Source organism: Crotalus tigris, unplaced genomic scaffold (genome assembly GCF_016545835.1).
Source record: "Crotalus tigris isolate CLP2741 ecotype Arizona unplaced genomic scaffold, ASM1654583v1 scf7180000024452.453762, whole genome shotgun sequence".
Classification (NCBI taxonomy): Eukaryota; Metazoa; Chordata; class Lepidosauria; order Squamata; family Viperidae; genus Crotalus; species Crotalus tigris.
Genome location: NW_024100621.1, coordinates 345591 through 367291, shown reverse-complemented (window position 1 = coordinate 367291; position 21701 = coordinate 345591). Strand labels below are relative to the sequence as shown.

General features: G+C 35.2%; 1 protein-coding gene across 2 annotated transcripts in view; it reads right to left on the bottom strand.

Moving 5' to 3' along the window:
- Positions 1–21226, bottom strand: part of SYK (spleen associated tyrosine kinase) — a 45897-nt gene extending 24671 nt beyond the window's left edge. Inside the window, exons 1-6 of one of the 2 annotated variants that reach the window (XM_039332175.1) lie at positions 20511–21226; positions 11834–12292; positions 8690–8850; positions 4148–4286; positions 2707–2794; positions 1688–1728 (exon numbers count right to left, since the gene is read on the bottom strand). In XM_039332175.1, coding sequence (XP_039188109.1) covers positions 1688–1728; positions 2707–2794; positions 4148–4286; positions 8690–8850; positions 11834–12241 — 837 coding nt within the window. In that variant the 5' untranslated portion in view covers positions 12242–12292; positions 20511–21226. The remainder of the gene's footprint in view (positions 1–1687; positions 1729–2706; positions 2795–4147; positions 4287–8689; positions 8851–11833; positions 12293–20510) is intronic. The other variant, XM_039332176.1, reaches the window with a different exon arrangement.
- Positions 21227–21701: the final 475 nt, after the last annotated feature.

The following is a 21701-nucleotide window of genomic DNA, read 5'->3' as shown; positions in this document are numbered from 1 at the left end:
TGTAATAACTGATTTTTAAAGTTAAGTGAATGTTTGCTTCCATCAAAACTCTGGCTAAATTCAAACTTTAAATTATTTTAAAAGAGATCCACTAAAATCAATAGATCTTAAATTATTCATCTGCAGTTTTATTGATTACAATGGCATATTATAAGTATCCTGGATTTCATGACAACGGGTGCATTTTTAATTAGAACTTTTGGTTTTGTAGTCAGCTTGCTAAATTGCTAGTTTTAAAGATTATAACTGGGAAATACAGCTTTATGACTATATATTTAGCAATAATAGGAGAGATGTTAAGAAATTTTCTGGGTTGGAAAACTTCAATTTTTTAATTTCTTTTCCCCAATGCTTCAATTTGTTTTCTGTGTATTCGAATACTGCAAATTGAATTTAATTTATTCATAACATACACCATCCTCATGTAATCAATTAAGAAAAAAGTTTTATCAGTTTGGTCTAATTAATGCATCTATGGAAATATACATATTTGCTTTTGGGAAAGCAAAGTTTTTGGAGGTACTTCCTAGAGGAATTTATGATACATATTCATTCCTTCCAGGCATAGGTACTCGGGCAATTGCTTCACAAATCTATCACAAATAACCATCTGTACACAAATTTAAGGCCTAGTTTGCTTAAACATGTTTGCAGATAAGCATAAATGGTTAGTATCATCTTAAACTATAAAGCAGAGTCCCCAACCTTTTGGGCACCAGGGACCGGTTCCGTGAAGAGAGGTTTTTTGCGGAACGGAGGGTGTGTGGTTTTGTGTACTGCCTGCATCTCGTGGATGGGTCTTTGCTTGTTTGTGTGGCCCGGCTGCTGGCATGCCGTGGCCCAGGACTAGTCCATGGACTGGGGGTTGGGGACCCCTGCTATAAAGCACCAATTTATAAGGTACAATGATTTACCAACCAGTCACATTATGACTTATCACGATTAATAGATTATGTCTAAGATAAGAAGATAAAAGAGTATTTTAACTAGTGCAAACAAGCTTAAAACAATCATTTTCACTTACACGCTTGTTCTAGCACTGAAGTAAATGGAAAAGATAAAATCCAGTCTTATAAACTAGGACAGGAATTTCCAATGGTGTTTAATGCTTGAGACTAAAAGCCTTATTGGTTTGTGCTCATTATTTTCTCTGCTTCTTCAAATATCTTATATGAATCTATGTAACTTTGTCACATACAATATTTTTTAAAAATGTAATCCCATCATGGTCTCCAATTATATTTTCTGCTTCTCATGCATTCAAATCATATATGCACTTGCTTACAGAGCAAACTAATATATCTAAAACTACTTTTCATTAGTTATTCTGAAAAAAGAATTGAAGTTTCAAAATTTAAAATATGATAGCTATTATTTTATTTTCATCAGATAAAGCCCCATATATGAATATTCAGTAATCACGGGTGCTATAGTTGCCTTTTAACAAATTAATATTATGTAACATTTAAAAAACAGCAAAACATAAAATGTAATTTGCAACCTTATTTGTAATTTGTAATTAAATGTAATTTGAAACTTATTTATTCAGCAAGAGTAAATACATAAACCATGCTGAACACTTAAATGTTTATAATAATAATAATATTATAATATTATAATAATAATAATATAATAATACTTTATATTATTTAAAATATTACTGATTTTCACCAATTCATTTTCTTACCGTGGAGTTGCGAGGCTTAGGAACTTTGGGGGGTAATGTCCCTAAGATAAAAAGATATATCAATTAACATAAAAATATCAGTTGTGATTTATTATTAAGATCAGCATCAAGGAGCAAAGACAGGTAGAAACTTTATCTCCATGCAAAGACAAATCCAGTTCCCATTTTTTAAAAAATAAATAAATGAAATAGTAAAGAAATGAGCACACGTGAATTGATCTGGAACAGATTTTTCTGGAACAGAAAAGGTTATGTATAAAGTTTTGTCTGCTTCTCAGGAGGATGTTGTACTTTTGCAATTTACTGGAGAGTTTTTCAACAGGCTGAAAAGTAGAAGAACCTCATTATTAGTTCATCATTAGCAAATGATGAAATTGGGAACAAAATGTAATAACTCTTCCTAAAATTGGCCCCAGATGGAGAGAACTCTTATCATGTCAGGTTTTCCTGATGTGTAAACTAATTACAGTTTATTATAAATCAAGAAAAGGTTGGTTTTGTACGATAGTGAAGACATGGGCACTTTGTTTTACCAGCACTTCTAGTGGAAGTTTGGTTTTAGTGACATGGATCTACAACCTGAAAGCAGCCAGAGGTCACTTTAACATCAATATTTATGGGAGTCACACTTCATTTGTGCAATGTGCTAGGAAAAAAAAATCTTTCAAATATTTGCACACTTTTCATTTACAAGAATATGTCACTCATATCTGATCCAATTTCATTTTGAAGATGGAATGGATCACATATTGGTACATAAAAGTCCCTCTGCCCTCTACACCATATCTCACCACTCCAAACTGAAAGAAAATGATGTTTTCTCTAATTGATGCAATAAATACTTATTATATTTTTAAGCAACTGTATTTCAGAAAAATTAAGTTAAATATGCCAGTAATGACAGTTAGGGTACTTTTAATTTAATTACTAGGAATTTGCCTCATCTTGACACAATCAGATGTTAGTAATGCACACTGTATGGATTTGACTTCAATATTTTAAAAATATAAGCTACTTACTATTTCTTGACTGAAAATCTGGATCACGCACTGGCTCTGTGATTATTCTTAGAAGTCCATCTGCTTTGTAGGAATAATGTTCCACTAGCTATCATGTAGATGAAATAAAATAGCAGCAATGAAGCCAGAATAAATGCATGCACAAAGTATTAAATCTTTAGTTCCAGTCCACAAATATAATTTTGGATTATAATTTCTACTTAATACTGCACATAAATATATTTCAATGAATAAGCAGGATAAGTTCTTGGAACTTGTAAAATTCATAAGAACTTCTGATAAGTAATGTTATTAAAATTAGAAAGCTATCATGAAAGAATTTGTAGCATTTCAAGTACAAGCACCATTTATAGAATAAATATTCAAACCTTTTGTATCATATTATATTGTTCATCCTTTTTAATGGACTACTTGGCTGCTTCTTGGGGCAGAAGGTCCAATATCCACCAGTCTTGTTTTGACAACAGATGTGATATCAGACTGTTTTCCTCTAAAATATGGGAGACTTAATTCTCATATAAAATGAGCTGTGAGCTGTGCACAAATTTCTCTTTTTCATTAACCATTGACTAATTAGATTTCTGCAGATATTAAAGTTGAACACCCCAAGATTAAAAATATAGTGAGGCAACTGCATATATGCAAACTATCCCAATTTTGTTTGTTGCAATGATTTGCCTTCTTTCCAAGATTACAATATTTTCCAAGGTAGTCTCTCTTTTGAGAGATATTATAATTGAAATTCACTCAAGATACAGAAAACATCTGATATATTCTGAAATGGAATCCTAGATTTTTTTTCAGTAGCTATTTTCATTTAGATCTAAATAAAGATCTAAATAGATAGATAGATCTATAATAGATTTATTATAATAAATATAATAGATCTAAATATAATAGATCTATAATAGATTTATTATAATAAATCTTTCCAAATTTGCTGTGCCACAAACCATGCTGGGTTATCTTAATTAGATAGGTTAATTTAATCAATACTAATATTTTATACACACAACCACACACAATATACATATATAAGGCTTCAATAAATGTGACTAAGCTTTCCACAAAAATGTTTATAATTACGTGCAACCCTGGTGCTTCTTAGATCATAATGCCATGCAGAAATTTTTGGGTTACTCTTAGATGAGCAAAGGATATTGGTGATAATAGGACAATTAATCTAATACTTAAAGTATATCTTATACGCACACATACCACAGCCTATATTCTGCTCAAGCTATGGGAGGGCAATTTAATATATGTATTGTTTAGTTTTATCTGTAAATTACAATTCATAAAACTTTCAATAAAAAAAAAATGTGACTAAGAAAATAATTACAGCAATTGTTAAAAAATGTGGATACTTACAGCAACATAAATATGTATACAACCAGCATGTAAGTTCAATAGATAGTTAAGTGAATAGCATTCAACAAACCTGGCATAAAGTATCAAATTTCTTTCCAGCTGGTATTGAAAGTTTTCCTTTCTTGTCTTTATCAATGCGGTAATGTAGTACCTTTCCTTCATTGAGTAAACAAAGAGCATAGGATCCATTGTTATCTCTTTCCCTAATCCTAAAAATTAAAAGAATAATAAAGTAAATTATAGTCTAAATAAAGAGAAGGGGTATGAAAATCTAACTTAATATTCATGACAAAACATGTTGGGACACATTGTCCAAACTACAATCATTAACTGCTCCTGCTAACAGTAGGTAAACGATTATTATGTGGTTCAAACTGAGATTTTTTTAAAAAAGAATGAATAATTTATTTTAAAAGGAAAAGGAGAAAAAAGAAACAAATTGCAAATTACATGAAAAAGTCTGCAGAATAATGTTAAGATGAAATTAAAATGAAAGTAGAATTTATTCCTCTGGAAGAAGCATCTCAAATTTTATCTTTATATAACCAATTATATTTGGATCAAAACAATTATACAGAGTAAGACAGTTGGAAGGGACCTTGGAGGTCTTCTAATCTGACCTCCTGCTCAGGCAGGAAGACTTACACTATTTCAAACAAATGGTCTCCAATCTCCTCTTAAAAACTTCAAGTGTTGGAGTATTCACAACTTCTGGAGGCAAGCTGTTCCACTGATTAATTGTTCTAACTGTCAGGAAATTTCTCCTTAATTCTAGATTGCTTCTCTCCTTGATTAGTTTCCATCCATTGCTTCTTGTCCTGCCTTCAAGTGCTTTAGAGAATAGGTTGACTCCCTCTTCTTTGTGGCAACCTCTGAGATATTGGAATACTGCTATCATGCCCCCCTCGTCTTTCTCTTCATTAAATTAGACATACCCAATTTCAGCAACCATTCTTTATAGGTTTTAGCCTACAGTCTTATAATTTCATGACATTTTAATATTTCAGCAGTTTCAATATTGTTATATTAATTGTTATTAAAAATAAATGTTAAATAAATTTTAAAGATCTAGCCATTGAAAATAAATAATCTTAGTTTAAAGAGCTTAGAACACTCTCAGGTATGGCAACAAGCTATTTACAGATGAAATGTGACTTACAAGGTATTCTGGCAGCAATTATATATAAAGACAGTTCAATCTATTTTGTACGTTTATATAAAATTTAGCAATACTAATAGGAAAATAACTGATAGCAAACGAAAGTCAGTATTTATAATTTGGTTCATCCTGCTGTTGATAATTTGCTACAAAAAATTACCACCAGATATGATAAAGCATTCCAACTTGATTCTTGCATTTTCAAAAATTTTCTGAATATATATTATCTATTTTAGAAATCATCACTGGGCTAATATATCAGCAGAAAAACATATCATTTTTCTCTTGGTATATTATGAATTATAGAAAATTTGATATTTGCCTGCCATAATTGGATTGTACTACTCATTTGTAGATATTGAAACCATGAAAATGGTTCATTTTGGAGGTGGGAGGAGAAAGAGGAAAAAAACCAAGTGATTTCTTTAGGCAATCTCTCTCATATTTGATATCTCCCACTGTCTCTCTCTTGCAGAACAGAGAGATTGGAAAGGAAGGGATTACAAGAGAGTAAGTGGCACACAATAGGGAATATACGTATCAAGAAGAATCTGTTTTGCTTCATAATTTAAATGTTAAGTGAATCTGGGTTCCCCACTGACTTTGCTTGTCAGAAGGTTGCAAAAGGTGGTCACATGACCTCAGGACACTGCAGCCATCATAAATGTGAGTTAGTTGTCAAGCATCTGAATGTAAATCACATGACCACAGGGATGCTGCAACAGTCATAAGTGTGAAAAATCATCATAATTCCCTTTTTTCAGTGCCATTGTAACTTTGAACGGTCACTAAACAAACTGTGGTAAGTCAAGGACTACCTATAGAGCAACCTACCTCAATCTGATGCCTTCCAAATGCTTTTGAGCTAAAATTGCAGTTTTATACACCCAAATGACACCAGATAAGAAGGACTACCATACAAATTGGTTTCATTTTTTACTTACCATCTCCCTTTCCCCTAATCATGTTCTTTAAAGGTTATAGTTTTAAAAAGTATAAACTAAAGAAAAATGAAGGTCAGTAAAAAAAAACAACCTATCGTGATTTATACTCATTCTGTGACACATTCTGTAAAAAAAGATATAACTGATATGATCTTAATACATTATTTTCAAGTCTCCATGAATGATTAGTATATTCCAGTTCCTGATACATTATCATTCTGTGTATTTTTTGATTGACCTATAAATAGTTTAGATCTAATAAAAAAGGCAGGAACTACAAATAGTTCAGAATATTTTTATTTGCAAATTACAGAATTTTTCTGCATTTATAGAATGTAGACCTTCATACAATCTAGTTCAGGTTTTCAGAATACTAGAAAAGAGTTTCATAATAAAATCACATATGACTTCCAGTTTGCCATTGCGGCGCCTGTGGATGCATGAAGATGAGCTCCGTTTTCTGCATCCGATTTCATCCCACTGGGGAACCCTGGAAAGGGTCAAAAGTCACCCTGTAGGGGCAATGAGAAAGAAGGAGATTCCCGCTTAATCCCGGGTGGACGGCAGCCCTTCTGTTTGATTCAGGGCAGCTCTCCAAACAAGCAGGGGAAAGACCGGCCATAGCAATACGGCTTATCATTAAGCTGCTGACAGCCGAAGTCAAAATTACTACCAAGCACCTTTAAAGCAACGTGGATGAAACTGGGTGAGATCTGATCTTCTCTTTAAGAGTTTAAATATCTTTTCCTGCAAAAGCTGCCCAAAGTATTTTTCCCCCTGTGAGGAGAGAGGGAAGGGAATCTCTACCCCACCTTCTAAGAACAGCGGCGACTGACTACCCAGGGGAAACAGAGCAATTATAAGAACAACTTTAATCTAATTGGATGCATATACTTTTGAAATTTGTGGACTAAAAGTTTTCCTATTCTTACTGGAGACGTTGGTTTTTATCTAAAAGGAAAATAAATAAACCTTGAAGAACTATTATAAAAATTGGGGCTTAAAAAGTTTTAAATGTCATCGGTGACATCTTGTGGCAAAGTATGGTATTACAACTTGTTATTGACTAAAAGAGACTTGGTTTGAAGCCCAGAATCTAGAAAAAAACTCTCTTGACCTTGACAGATACCACCTGTGAAAAACTCAGCTGTAAAGAAGGAACTAACAAATAATCTCTCTATTATTCTAAATCCCCATAGTTCTGATATGTTTGTCTTCCCTTCCATCTGTTCTTCTTCTTGCTCCTCAAATTTCTTCTGATTTATATAGAAAGTCTTTTCCATTTTCAGTGTTGTCAGACTCTTTTCTGGATTTTCCATTGACTGTATATGTTGGTCAGTTGAATCCTCTATCACAGTATTTAATTGTTCCACTTCTTCTGTTATCTTCTATGTAGTAGATTCTTTAACTGTGATCAAAATTTGGGTTCGTATATCTAGGTTGATATCTTGTTCTTTTCTGTAGCATCTTATTTCATCATAAGTTGAAAGAATGGTTTCATGTATTGCTTTCAACATAAAAAGAATATGTTCCTGGTCTTCATCCATATTCTCTTGATGGTGTGTTAAGATGAGGGATTTAAAGTAAGAAAATGAAAATAATTTTATAATTGGATATAGGACACAGCTGAGCTTCTCATAGCTGGTATTTGTCAAGGTTGAAAAAAGGCTTATCTATAGTCTGGGCTTCAAGCCAAGTCTCCTTTAGACAATAACAAGTTGTAATATTAAACTTGGCCACAAGATGTCACCAATGCTGTTTAAAGTTTTTTAAGTCCAAGTTCTTTATAATCCTTTTTCCAATTTTATTTCTTTTTTGTAAATAAAAACCAAAGTCTTCTGTAAGATAAGAAATCTTTTGGTTCCCAAATTTTAGAAGCATATAAATCCAGTTAGATTAAGGTTATTCTTTCAGTGTTTTAACTCCCTGGATAGTCAGTCACCGCTATTCTTAGAGGGTGGGATAGAAGTTCCCTTCCCCTTCCCTCTCCCTCTCTGCAGCCTAGTAATGAGCCATATTTCTATGGCCGGTCTTTTGTCTGCCGGTTTGGAGGACTGCCCCAGATCGAGCAGAAGGGTTACCATCCTTCCGTGATCAAGCGGGGTCTCCTCCTTGCTTGTCGCCCCTTCAGAGTGATTCTCAACCCTTTCCAGGATCCCCCAGCAGAGCAAAACCAAACACGGAAGACAGAGCTCGCCTTTCAGCATCTGCAGCAGTCGTGATGGCAAATCAGAAGTTTTGTTCATTTTATTTTTACTAGAAAGTGATAGCATATGAACGAGGTTTTTTCAGCTCCCCGATCAGTGGACATAATTCTTTATTCTGTAAAGAACTTATCAGGCCACTATAAACAAATCATGAATGCTGTTTTAAGTTAATGAAACTGCAATGACCAGCATCAAAAAGAAAATTTGGAATTGTTAAAAACATTTCTTTGTTTAACTTTCTTACTCTTCTTCTGGTTTTTAGCATTAAGTTATGGAACCTGTAGGAAAAAATGTATACTTACAAAAATTTCCCATTAGTCTTTGAACCCAGAAGTAGGCGCTGTTCTGAATCCTCCCGAGATATAATCCCATGGAACCAGGGCATTTTCAAGTGTGCAGTTGTAGCAATCAGTTTCTCCAGTTGTGGTTTCTGACTAATAATTGCTTGCTCAAGGGCGTGTCCCTGTATAATTGACAGGAGGTCAAAGTGTAAGAATATAATATAGTTAATTATGGAAGTTGGTATATGAATGGTTTTGACATAAACAGAGAAGTTTACTAAGATTTTAAACTACAAACATTCAGAGTGTAGAACTTTTAGCATAACTTTTAGAGATCATCTGAATGTCTGGCTTGCCCTGAGAGTAATTTACCACGCTGACCCTTTTTTGAGGAGTTGAAAATATGATATTGCTCTCAACCATCAATGGCTCACTCCAAGGGCAGTCTGCCCATTTTTTCTTGTCCAATATCAAAAGTGGTGTTTTCTAACTTCTGCCAGCACAAGCATTACTGTGAAATGTTTGTGATATAAACCCCGGCATAGACAGTGTAAGATCATAATAAATACAAATAAATTTAAAACAACTGAGAAATGAATTATAAAATCATTCAACAAGAATTTTGAAATACATATATAAAGTTGAATATTAGCCAAAGTAAGAGTTAGGTGATTAGATGACAAAGCAGTGAAAAGAACGTTTGCTAGAGAATATGGAGTTTTCAGAGAAACTGAATTAATACTTTGTACCTATATTTGCTATAGAACAGGGGTGTCAAACTGCCGGCCCATGGGCCAAATGCGTCATACTGAAACCACGTCCACCCCAGTTCCAGCAATGGGGGAAAAGTCGCGATACGTCATGACACATCACATGATGTGTCGTGTTTGACACCCCTGCTGTAGAAAATAGAGAGGCATTCTTCAATTTACAGCCATTCATTTATTGATCATTCAAAGTTATGATGGGCTGAAAAAACTGACTTATAGTCAGTCCTCACATTTATGACATTGCAGCACCTCTGTGGTTGCGTGATCAAAATTTGGGCACTTAGCCCTGACATATATTTATATGTCAATTTCCTGTTGTCACATGATCACCGTTTGCAACCTTCATAGGGGGTCTCCATCAAGCAAAATCAGTAGGGGAAGTCGGATTCACTTAACAACTGTGGTGATGCAGTTAATGACTGCAGCAAAAAAAAGTCGTAAAACTTACTTAACAACTGCTTCACTTAGTGATGGTGTTCTGGTCCCAACTGTGGTCATAAGTTGAGAATTACCTATTGGATTGATACCTGAACCAATACTGACTTTCCCAGGATAGAAATTAGGACATCCGAAGCACACTGGATTATCAGAAGATGTTCTAGGACATCCCGAAGATTATACAGAAATGAGTCTATCAAGGGTTAAGAATTTTAGCATGTCCCAAATACCAGCTGCACAGAAACATCAGTGGCACAGGGTATGGCTCCATCTTGTGAGCAGCCCAGAGGCATCTGGTTGGTCACTGTGGTCACTGTGAAAAAGGAAATGCTGAACTAAGATGTACCTTTGTCAGATCCAACAGGAATGTTTTTATGAGAACAAATTTGAAACATGGAAAAAAGTACAATATATCCAAAAGTTTTTTACATTCCGGAGTTCAGTGTTTTAGCAGTTTTTTAAAGTGTTTTAAATGGATATATCCGGAACTCGAATTTTTAGAATAATTATGGATATATATACATATACATACATACATACACACACACAGACAGACACACATCACATACATATACATAGACACAAATACACAAACACACACACACACACACACATACAAACATGAATAAATGTTGCCTAGAAATAACATGGTCAATGTTTCCAAAATAACAAACTGAATTATGCACATATTTAACTAGAAAATTCCAGGTATTCTGAAATCCATTCTCACATTAAGAGAAAAAATGTTGCACCCAGCAACAGTAGTATGTTAATTAGGGAGTATAATAAGCGTGCCATTACAGGTTGTGGTTTTGGTTCATCTCTTTTTTTCTTACTCTTTTACATTCAATGGTGCTTTAATGTTTGTAAACCTTTTAAATTTTTAATATTTCTCCACAAGTATGCCCTAAAATATATGTGCACCACACAAATTCCAAAATTAGGTTCACCTACTTTTGGCACACTTAAATATGTAGATTTGGATCATTTCCCTCAATAAATAAATGAATATGGTGTTTTAACTCATTTGTTTCACTGGGTTCTCTTTATCTAGTTTTAGGATTTGTGCAGAAATCAGATCTCATTTTAGGTCATACTTATGCAGAAATAATGAAAATCCAAAAGGGTTCGGAAACTTTTAAGCATCACTGTATTTCTTATTTATTAAACAAGGATAGCAACATGTCAGGAAGGTATGTGGCAAGCTGACCTATTTTTGCAGTTCACAGAAAATGCTCAGAACAAAATTGCTTAAAGATATGCCAGAGTTTCCCACCATTTCAAAGTGATAAATACATGTATTTATACACTAAGATTGGAATTTCCATTGATAAGCAAAGAGGTTGTTAAGTGAGGCACAGCTGATTTTATGACCTTTTTGCCACGTTGTTAAGTGAATTATTGCAATTGTTAAGCGAATCCTGCAGTCATAAAGAGACTCCAGTTTCCTTCATTGACTTGCTTACTAGAAATTGTTGTTAAGTGAATTATTGCAATTGTTAAGCGAATCCTGCAGTCATTAAGAGACTCCAGTTTCCTTCATTGACTTGCTTACTAGAAATTGTTGGAAAGTTGCAAATGATGATCACATGACCCCGGGAGTCTGCAATTGTTATAAATACAACATGCTGATTGTCAAGCACCTGAATTTTGATCATGTGACTGTAGGATATTGTGACAGACATTAGTGTGACGACTGGTCATAAGTCACCTTTTTCAGTGCTGTTGTAACTTCAAAAGGTTGCTAAATGAATAGTTTTAAGTTGAGGATGTCTACACTGAACAAATGCAGTATGGAAACCAACTCCAATTTCCATCCTAAAACTCCAGAAAAACTAGAAATCCTGGCTTTGTCTATATATATAACATGGTATTGGCTACTTGGCCAACGTATAGCCACTACCTTCCCAAAACCAAAAGAGGAAAAACTACAGAAAAGGAAAAAAAAGAACCTTACATATAAATTCCAGGTTTGTTTAACGTATTCTTTGATTAGATTTTCCTTTAAGTCCTCAAACTGACTTGTTTTGGGTTCTACTCCTGGCGGCCGATTATATGGTTTCCTGAGTAAACACATGAGACCATCAATTTCATCTGAGTGGTAGTCAATGAGTTCTACAGGACTCCGGTGGGATTTTCCTCCAGTAATAGCATAAGTGCCATTAATTTCCCTCTCAATGGTGTAATGATAAACCTTTCCATTATATGCCAGAGACAAAGCAAAACCACCCAGATAGTTTCGGCTCTGTCGCAGTAAATACAGTCCGTTGTTTAGTCCTCCTTGCAGCAGATAATCTTCAGCTTCTTCACGTGTGATGTTGCCAAAAAAATAGGGCAGGTAGCTAATAGAATCAGAACCTGCCATTTTTTTTCCACTACTTCTCTTTGCTTGTTTGCTTTTGAGGCTATATTACACCTAGAAAGAATAATAATAATAAAAAAGTTAATGACACTTTTGTATGAATGTATGTTATTTTGTATGCTACCTTGATGATCTTATTGAAACCAGGAGATGGAAATATACACAATGAGATCATGAGCTAAGAGGTAATCAATGAATCATAATCATAAACCATAGGGAAACAATATTTTTGCTGCCAACAATATCCTCATAATGCATTTGTACAGGAGTATGCAATGCAATGCAGAAAATAAACACAAAAGAGAAAGTATTCTGTGGCTTCTGAAATGCCTTCTAACCCTTTAATAATATCTTTATTCTTGGTCGAAAGAGGGAAGGGACTTAGAATAGAGCAAGCACCCACACAAGAGCAAAAACAAATTCCAGCAATTTAAGGATAATCTGCCAAGAAGCTGCTAATCTAATACCATACATCAATCCTTAGGTGAATACAACAGAAATATGGTATGCCTTTTTAATTAAAAGCTATATGCAATCTCTTCAAGTAGAATAGATGACCAGTTAGCAATTTTCTACTAAAGTCCAGCTGGGTTTATTTCATTCTCCTCAAAAAAAATTACCTATAGATTTTGAAAGTATATAGAGGTGTATATATATATAGAGAGAAAATATGCAACACGACAATATTCTTCAGCAAATAATTGCATTTCAATTGAAAGTAAATATGATTAAATTAAATAATATTCTTGCATTAAATAATATCTTATCTTGCACAAGCTAAATGATTAATTATTAATAAAAAATAATAGATTTTTTTAAAATTATTGGGAATTTTAAGCATATTTATTATAAGTTTGTATCAATCAAATTACCAAATTAAGAAAGTCAGTTAGATTTTTTTCAAAGAAAGAAATCTCTATTTTTTTTAAAAAAAATTAAAATAAAAACTTAGAAAGAAAAAAGTGTCTTCTGTAAAAAATCAGAAGTATTTAGTATTTTAGTGACTGAAGAGTTAGGATTATAGTTACAGTTAGCAAAATATGTCAACCGGTAAAATAACAGAAAAATCCTCTGAGAATTTTAATAGCCCATCTGCCTACATCTATTTTTATAAATAATTTGTTAGTGCTAGCAAACCAACACTACATGAAAAAAAACCAACACTTTTCCAAACGTGTTAGCTACATTTCATTCTCCTGAAGATAATATTTAATAGTGAAAATAAAATGCTATTTATGAAGTTTACAATACTGTAGAGGAGAGGAAGAAGTGGCTCTGAACTTAGCGTACCAAACATCTAAATGTATAAAGCAGAATGCAGAGAGAGAGGGTGGGGAGAAACATTCATTCCATAACAGATGGCTGTCCAGGCTCTGCTTGAACACATCCTGTGAAAATCAGCTGATTTTCTGTCTAAGAAAACTCATGGTTTCCTGGTTTCTAGCTGGGTCCCTTAATTGGTTCTCATAGAATGATCACAAAGGTCATCAAATGACAGATCTGTCATATTCAGATTATCATATCATATCAGATTATAAACGTGCAAAAGGATTTAAATGATTGGAAAAAATTACAATTATCTTTGTTGGGGAGAATTTCAGCTGTTAAAATGAACGTTCTACCAAAGTTTCTTTTCTTGTTTCAAATGATACCCATTTTGAAAAAAGACACTAATTTGGACGAATGGCAGAAGGGTATCAATAAATTCATCTGGGCAGGGAAAAAAACCAAGAGTAAAGTTTAAAATTTTACAAGATGCTCGGGAAAGAGGAGGGCTTAAGGCGCCTAACTTGAAATTAAATTATGATGCGGCGGCCCTAACAGCGATTAGTGACTAGGTTAACTTAACAAATAAAAATATACTATCTCTTGAGGGATGGGACTTATTATATGGATGGCACGCATATTTGATTTATAATAAAAAAGTAGATCAGGCTTTCAAATCCCATATCTTAAGAAGTGCCTTATTGCGTGTCTGGAAGAAGTATTATTATAGGTTAAATTATAAAATACCAATTTGGGGGATTCCTGGACACGCAATAGAAGGGGTATCTAGGGGTGTGAATTTGGATAGGATCTCTTATAAGCAATTACTTCGATTGGTAGGGAGTGATTGGCAATTAAAATCTTTAGTTGAGCTAAAGCAGGATTAGCTTTAGTCTTGTTATGCATTGCTTTATTGCTCTGAAATCTCTCACATGTTTTGGTCTGAAAAATCCATATGTTTCCTTCAGAAATATTCCCATGGAATTGATGAAACATAAAAATAAAAGAGGACACAGAGAGAAATCTACAAATACTTCTGCCCCATAATTACTTGCAAAACCCTGGCATTCTACCAATATGAATGTCACCAAAAAATTACACTAATTAAAAAAAAGTTAAGCAAATCAATCAAATTGAAAGACAATGTTAAAAAAAATAGAAAAGATTTTGACACAGAATTACTATGCAGCATATATATGTATGCAGATGCACAACAACAACAATAATAATCCAGAAATACTTTGCAACTTTAAATTAAAAGCTGTTCATTAGTTGGATGATTTTTCTATCTATTTTTGCTGACACACGAGGACAAAACTGAGGACAAAAACCACCTACACCCCTAGAACTGAGACTATGGATAAATTGCACACATAAGTAATTCTCAAGCACAGCATTTCTAACTATCTGTATGATGGAAAATTAAAATTACTGAATTTAAAGATTATAGAGTCTCCAGATGGCAGGGTAAATTGAGGAAGGAGCAATGTTTATTTCTTTTTTAACTCTTGTCTAAACAAATATCTTCTGAATACTTCCCTTTTGGCTGGTTTCATTTTGGGTTAATACCTTAACTGGAATAGATTAGAAACTAGTTTGGGGAAGGTTCTTCAGTGCTTCTTAGGCCTCTCTCAACATAATGTCCAACACCCCTTCCTATTGGTCTCAGCAAGTTTCATATGGGCTCACAGGGGAATTTCCAAGATTGAATTTCTTTGTAATAGGGTACTCTCTTTCCATCCCTAAAGGCAAAAAACTAAAAAAAAAACTTCTATGCTTCGGTGATATCTTCAGAAGTTTTTAACATAAACCTTCTTAAACATAACTAAAAGTATTATGACTGTTGAAAACCTTGAGGAAAGATAGTACAGTCTAAAATTTGCTTTACAGTATTGTCTTGCTTGCAGATTCCCGTTACATGATACAGTACTTCTATTTAAAGCTCAGCCACAATGGAGTAGAGATACTGTGTATGTGATTCAGACCTATGCTGCTGGCTTAGTCTAGTGAAGGAGATAAATGTCTTATTGTCTTGTCTAACAACCTACTGGCCTTTGGACCCCCTCAAAACAGTGGCATCAGATACCTAATTACAAATTGGTATCACACAGCAGAGATAGAGAGGTCTGTTAGTTTTGAGTTCTTCTTCACTAGTCTTTTTATCTCAGATTTGGTCCCTCCCATATGTAATTAAATCAGTAATTTTTGCTAACTTTTTACTGAAAGATTTACACTAAATAAAATGTTCTCTCATCCCTATGTATTCTTATATTTGTCTTGAAAATAGCCAAACACAAAATGAGTGAATATTAATAGGGTAATTTGGAATTGGCTAGATAAGGAGGCTTGTCACATGACCATGACTTGTATCCTGAAAAACATTGATTGGGGTCTAAAACTCAGGCCTCACAGAAAAATGGAGGGTGACTCTTATATCCCATTAGCAAAATTAGGTCTGCAGTATAAAGAGTTTTTAATTGTCTGTCTATACCAGGGGTGAGGAACTATGGTCCCTTTATGACTTGAAGATTTCAACTCCTAGAATTCCTGAGTAAGCCACACTGGCTCAGAAATTCTGGGAGCTGAAGTCCCCAGGTCATAACAGGGCCATAGTTCCTCATCCCTGGTCTACACCATCATCATGCTTCTTAATCATCTCATATTGTGATATTGAACCAATTTATATTCTTGCTAGGACAAGCCACTATAGTTCATAAACTATACTTTAAACATGTTCCTAATACATGGGGAAATTTAAACAAAGATGGTTACTGTCACATTATTTAACCTGCTTTGATCTATGTTACAAAAAAGCTAGCTCAAAATCCTATTAACATTACGGTATTTAAGTATGATCTGTATAATTGAAGATAGTTCAAATGTCAGAAACTATTACAAACAATAAGAAAATATGATAATTCAATAGGTAAAATTAAAGTCTTCATGATTTTTACTTTTTACATTTTAACAATATGTATTCTCTGAATACAAATAATTGGATATTCAAGACTTTGAAGTATTTTTGCTATTGTATCACAATAAACATTGTAACAGTTATCTTTCTCCTTGTAGCATAAATATAATAATAAGAAAAAATAATAGGCAAAAATACATAAAGTAAATAGGACATTAGTTTTACAATAGATAAAAGCATGAGATCTGGAATAGAATTTGATACTAATTTATTCTATGCGTATTTAGTCAATATGATTATTTTAAATACTATGCTTTTTGCTAGATTTTGATTTTATTATCTCTATGAATATAGAGATAATACTCCCTCCTTATTATAACTGTATATATATTTAATCAGTCAGCTTGACTTATTCCCAGAATTATTGGATTCAAATGTTGTTATATTTAGAAAGATTACCTAACATCAATAAGACTAAATAATAATTCAAAAGTGTCATCTCATTTATTTCAGTAGGTTTATTCTGTGCATAACTAAATATGGATTCTCCCAATTGAAAAAGATATAATTATGACAATTATTTTCTTTTAATCTTTTCTTAAGAAAGATATGCTCTGCTAAGATAATGATTTGAATTTGAGGTAAACCTTTATAAAGCTTAAGTTTTATAGAGAAGAATTACTATTCAAGAGCTTTCTCTAGAATGTAAAAACAATTACTATGGTAAAACCAACTTTTTATCACCTTTTACTGAAAAAGTTATAGATACCTGTTTTGAGTTCCATTATTGGGTCTCAATATATCTGCATACAGTATTGGTTATCAAGCACAAAGCCAGCTGGTTGACCTTGGGCCAGTCACACACTCTCTCTCTCAGCCTTGCAACCACTTGCAAAGATGGTAGCAAGAAAACTGCAGGGACTTGTCCAGGCTTTTGCCAGGAGCCAAGACTGACTGAAAAGCATACAGCTGCATACACACCCAATATTTTCATATACTAAGATTAGATAGTCTTACAAAATTCAGTAAAGTTAGTCTGAAGGGAAAAAATGTACATATCTGTAGTTTTGCAGGAAAATTTTATGTGTCAACAGGGTTAAGTGAATTTAAATACATAATGTTTAAAGGATATATTAAGGGTTGGAAAAGAATTTCCCATAACATTTTTATTATGTGGGCTGAGTAATCCAAATCTTTGCATGTAATAAAAAACCCTGGTTATTTATGGTCTGCATTCATGTTGTCTGCTTACCTATGGTACAGCAGGGTTATTTTGAATTTCTTTCTCACACTTCCCATTTTCTCAGGACTATTATAATTTTTACCCCCTTAATGGTTCAATCAGCCTTTTCCCAAGATAACCTCTACAATCCATTACACTTGCAAGTGATTGCAATGCTGAGAGAGAGAGAGTGAGAAAGGTGAGCAACCTGCGGTGTTACTACTAAATCTGATTTATGGATGAATCATCTCTTCCTATTTGTGCTGTATCTATCTATCTATCTATCCCATTCTGCCCAGGAGAGACATGCTCCAGGTCTCATCTACTAAGGTGTACCATCTGTTCAGGCCCAGGAAGAGAACTTTTTTATTGTGGCACCTGCCCTTTGGAATATCATCTGCTCCCAGAGAGTAGATTGCAAGCGTTTGAAGATATGGCTTTGCTTCTGGACTTGGAGATTTAGATGTATGGCAGAACCTGCCAATGGCATACTGAATTTTGCTGAAGTGTTCCTGGAACCCTACTGTTGATTTTATTTAATAATTTTAATTCATAAAATATGTTTATATATGGTTTTATACTGTATTTTTATTCCTTTTAGTTCTGTTTTTTTCACTGTTTTGAGCTCCCAAAATTTATATATTTGAGATGGGCAACCCTATGAATCGATAAATGGCCAACCACAGAGTTAGTGCCTCTATCCAGCCATGGAGCTCTGAATTTTTATTTCCCCTTCATCTATTCAAGAGGGCAGAAACCCAGTTCTTTTTTTCCCCCATGGACAAAAGGATACTGCATTGACTTGAAATGTGTTGCACAAGGTTAATACTATTAGTAACATCCACAAAACCAGCCACCACATCCCACCCTAATGTTCTTCCTCCTATCCTCCCTTACCATATCTACTTCATTCTTCTCCTTAGCTGCCTACCCTTCTCCCATCCTGACCAAATACAGATCCTTTGCCTTTTCTGCTTCTTGGAAAGGACTATCACTGTTCTCAACTGCAGCAGCTAAACTGAAAAATTTGCAACCTTTGTTTAGGTCCACTGGTGATATGCTGTCTACCAATTGCAGAGGAAAGGGGCAGCTTACAGGAAAGGGAGAAGAATTGGATTTGTTGGGGGGGGGGGCAGACAGAGAATCTCTCTTTACTCACTTCTCTTATGGCAGCAGCAGGGATCTAATACCCCAAGTGGCAACTCTATCTTGAATCCTATTTTAACAGGGCCTACAGATCTCTGAGATATTCAAAAGTGAAATTAACCTCCAACTTAGCCTACCAGTTTCACACCTTCAGAATTTATCAGCAGCACCCATTGGATGTCATCAGGGTGTTTCTAAGGGGATAGAATAAGAAAAAAAAGCAAAAACTCCAAAGACACTATTCTTAAGTTAACAGCGATATACACACACTGCAATAGAAATGGAAAGTTTGTCTTAAGATAATACCAGAGCTAGTCTGGTGTAGTGTTTAAGGCATCAGGCTGGAAACCAGGAATTCTAATCCTGCTTTGGGTCCTAGGAAGGAGGCAATGGCAAAGAAAAATGCTGGGCAGTTGCCAGGAGTCAACAATGGCTCACAGGCATAACACATCCAATACATATCCTAAGAAGTTAAAGCTACAACTCTTAAAAAAAATTAAGTTAAAAACTAAGTTAAAAACTAATCAAGCATGAGGCAGAAAGCAAATGAAACCTGAGAATCTTGCTCATAAAGTATTTATCTTAACTTCCAATCCCATTTCATGTTTCTCCTCCTGCAGGGAGATGTTCTATTATCAATATCTCTGTACTCATTATTCTGATTCCTAGTTTCCCCTGCCATCTGCATCAAGCCACCCGATTTCTGCACTTATTGTCAAGCAGCTTCTTTTACTTCCCTATCTTGTGTAGCCCATAACATTTTTTCTTTCTTTTTCTTTTGAAGCACAACTTCAAAAAGATTCATCCGCCAAACAGATAAAATGACGCCTGCAAGGCAACTTTTGTCAGATTGATCTGTGTGCTAATATAATGAGACAAGATGAAAAGCACAACACGAAATTGTGCTTGATTTTTTTTAAAAAAACCAACTACTTCCACTTGTAGTCTGTATATTATGAAATCCTTCACAAAGAAAAGCGATTTGGAGTCAACTTCAGGAGCAATGCAGCTTTCACTTCGGCTTTGTCAATGCTTGTAATTCTTCATTAAAACTACTATGTTTATCGGTGCATCCAGGTAACTATTATCCGTAACTATTCCATAGACATACGTCCGCCTGTCACAACCTAGTGAAACTCCAGTTGCGTTGGACCACAACAACCAACCACTTTGAGAGAGAAGGCGAGAACTGTTAATCTAAGGCAGGGGTCTCCAACCTTGGCAACTTTTAAGACTTGTGGACTTCAACTCCCAGAATTCCTCAGCCAGCTTTGCTGGCTGAGGAATTCTGGGATTGAAGTCCACAAGTCTTAAAAGTTGCCAAGGTTGAGGACCCCTCATGTAAGGCAGCCGCGATTCTTCAAGGAGTTCCCACCGACGAACCTGCTTTCTTTTCATCCTCCTCTTCCACACAGGACACGCCCCTCTCCCCGAAATGACTCATCCCCTGCCTTGTTTCTGCAAAGCTCGACCTCGCATCCCCACCTCCCGCCTTCCAAGCGACCTGTTGTTATTTCTTGGCTTGGAGGTTATTGTCCTCCAGTCACTCTTGTCTCCTCAAACTTTAAAAGAAGTATGGAAGCCTTAACTCGAACCTAGGATTTCCTCCTCCGCCTCCTCCTCCTCCCGCAGTTACCCAACTCCAAATCCGGGCTGACAGAAACCTAGAAGCCCCCTTTTGTCACCCCTCCCTCTCTCGAAATTCGGGAAGGAACGCCTCTTACCTGAGAAACCAATGGGTGGAGGGAACCTCCGGTTAGGGGGGGGGTCTCTCTTCTCCAGCCCCTGCCTTTGCAAAGGCGGGAAGGAATATGAGGTGAGACGCGCTTCCTAGGGAAATCCTCGTCAGTTTGCGCGTTCAGCGTCTCGGCGGCAAGGCTTCGCCTTCCGCCCTACCGGTACCTCAGCGCCAGCTCCCAAATCGACGCGCTTCTTCCAGACGTCTCGGCTCTTTTCTGCTCACGCCTGCTGGGCGCCTCTGCTGAAGCGCCGGTCGGTTCAGGATGAGTGAAGCGCTCGCTTCCTCATTTTCTCCTTTGCAGCCCCAACTATTTCCTCAGCGCGGAGGCTCAGCTGAGTAACACTTCCTCGTCGGACGAAGACGCATCTGTCTTCATTTGTTTAAGAGCCTCTCAGGCCGATTAGGGAAGGAGCAAAAAAAAAAAAAAAAAAAGCCCGGTTTGGGCGAGTAACCTGTTCCAATCAGACAACGGGCGCTTCCAGGACTTCCGCGGGAACGGGGCACCTTTCAAACGTCCAGCTTCACCAGCAAGTCTGGCAGAAAAGTTTGGGGAATTAACACTGGCTGTCACAGTCCACCGCCTGCTGCTAAGTCTTGTGACCCGCAAGACCTTGGCTTATGTTTAACATTTTCCAGAGGGATAGCTGTGTTAATCTGCAGCTGCAAAAAAAAAAAAAAAAAAAAGCAGATTGACTGTGCATATCTTTAACACCGATGTGATTTGGCATGGACTTTGTGGAATTACTTCCACTTGTTTTATTACGTTTATTAACTCGATAATAAACTTGAGCATTCTATTCAGTAGACCCTTAAACTGAAAACAAGATGCCTAAAACCACAAATAAGGGGATACTTGATAAAATTTGTTTTATTTCATTTCTAAAATTGCCTGCTATGTTGACTCTGAAGAAAAAAAAAATCTGACATGAGAAGTGATCTAACAGGAAAGCTAACTCTCCTTTGTTCTCTTCTTCAATATAGCTTGGAACCTGGAAGAAGATATCTAGGGGAGGCTTCTGTCCCAATTTGCAGGATGTAACAAAGCAAGAAAAAGCACTATCTTGCTTATTCTCTCAGAGCAGATTGTCAGATTGGTAACCTGAGACTTGAGCACAACAGTTCATCTTACTCCATGGGGGTTAGAAAATTGGTCAACAGATGAGAAACCAACTCA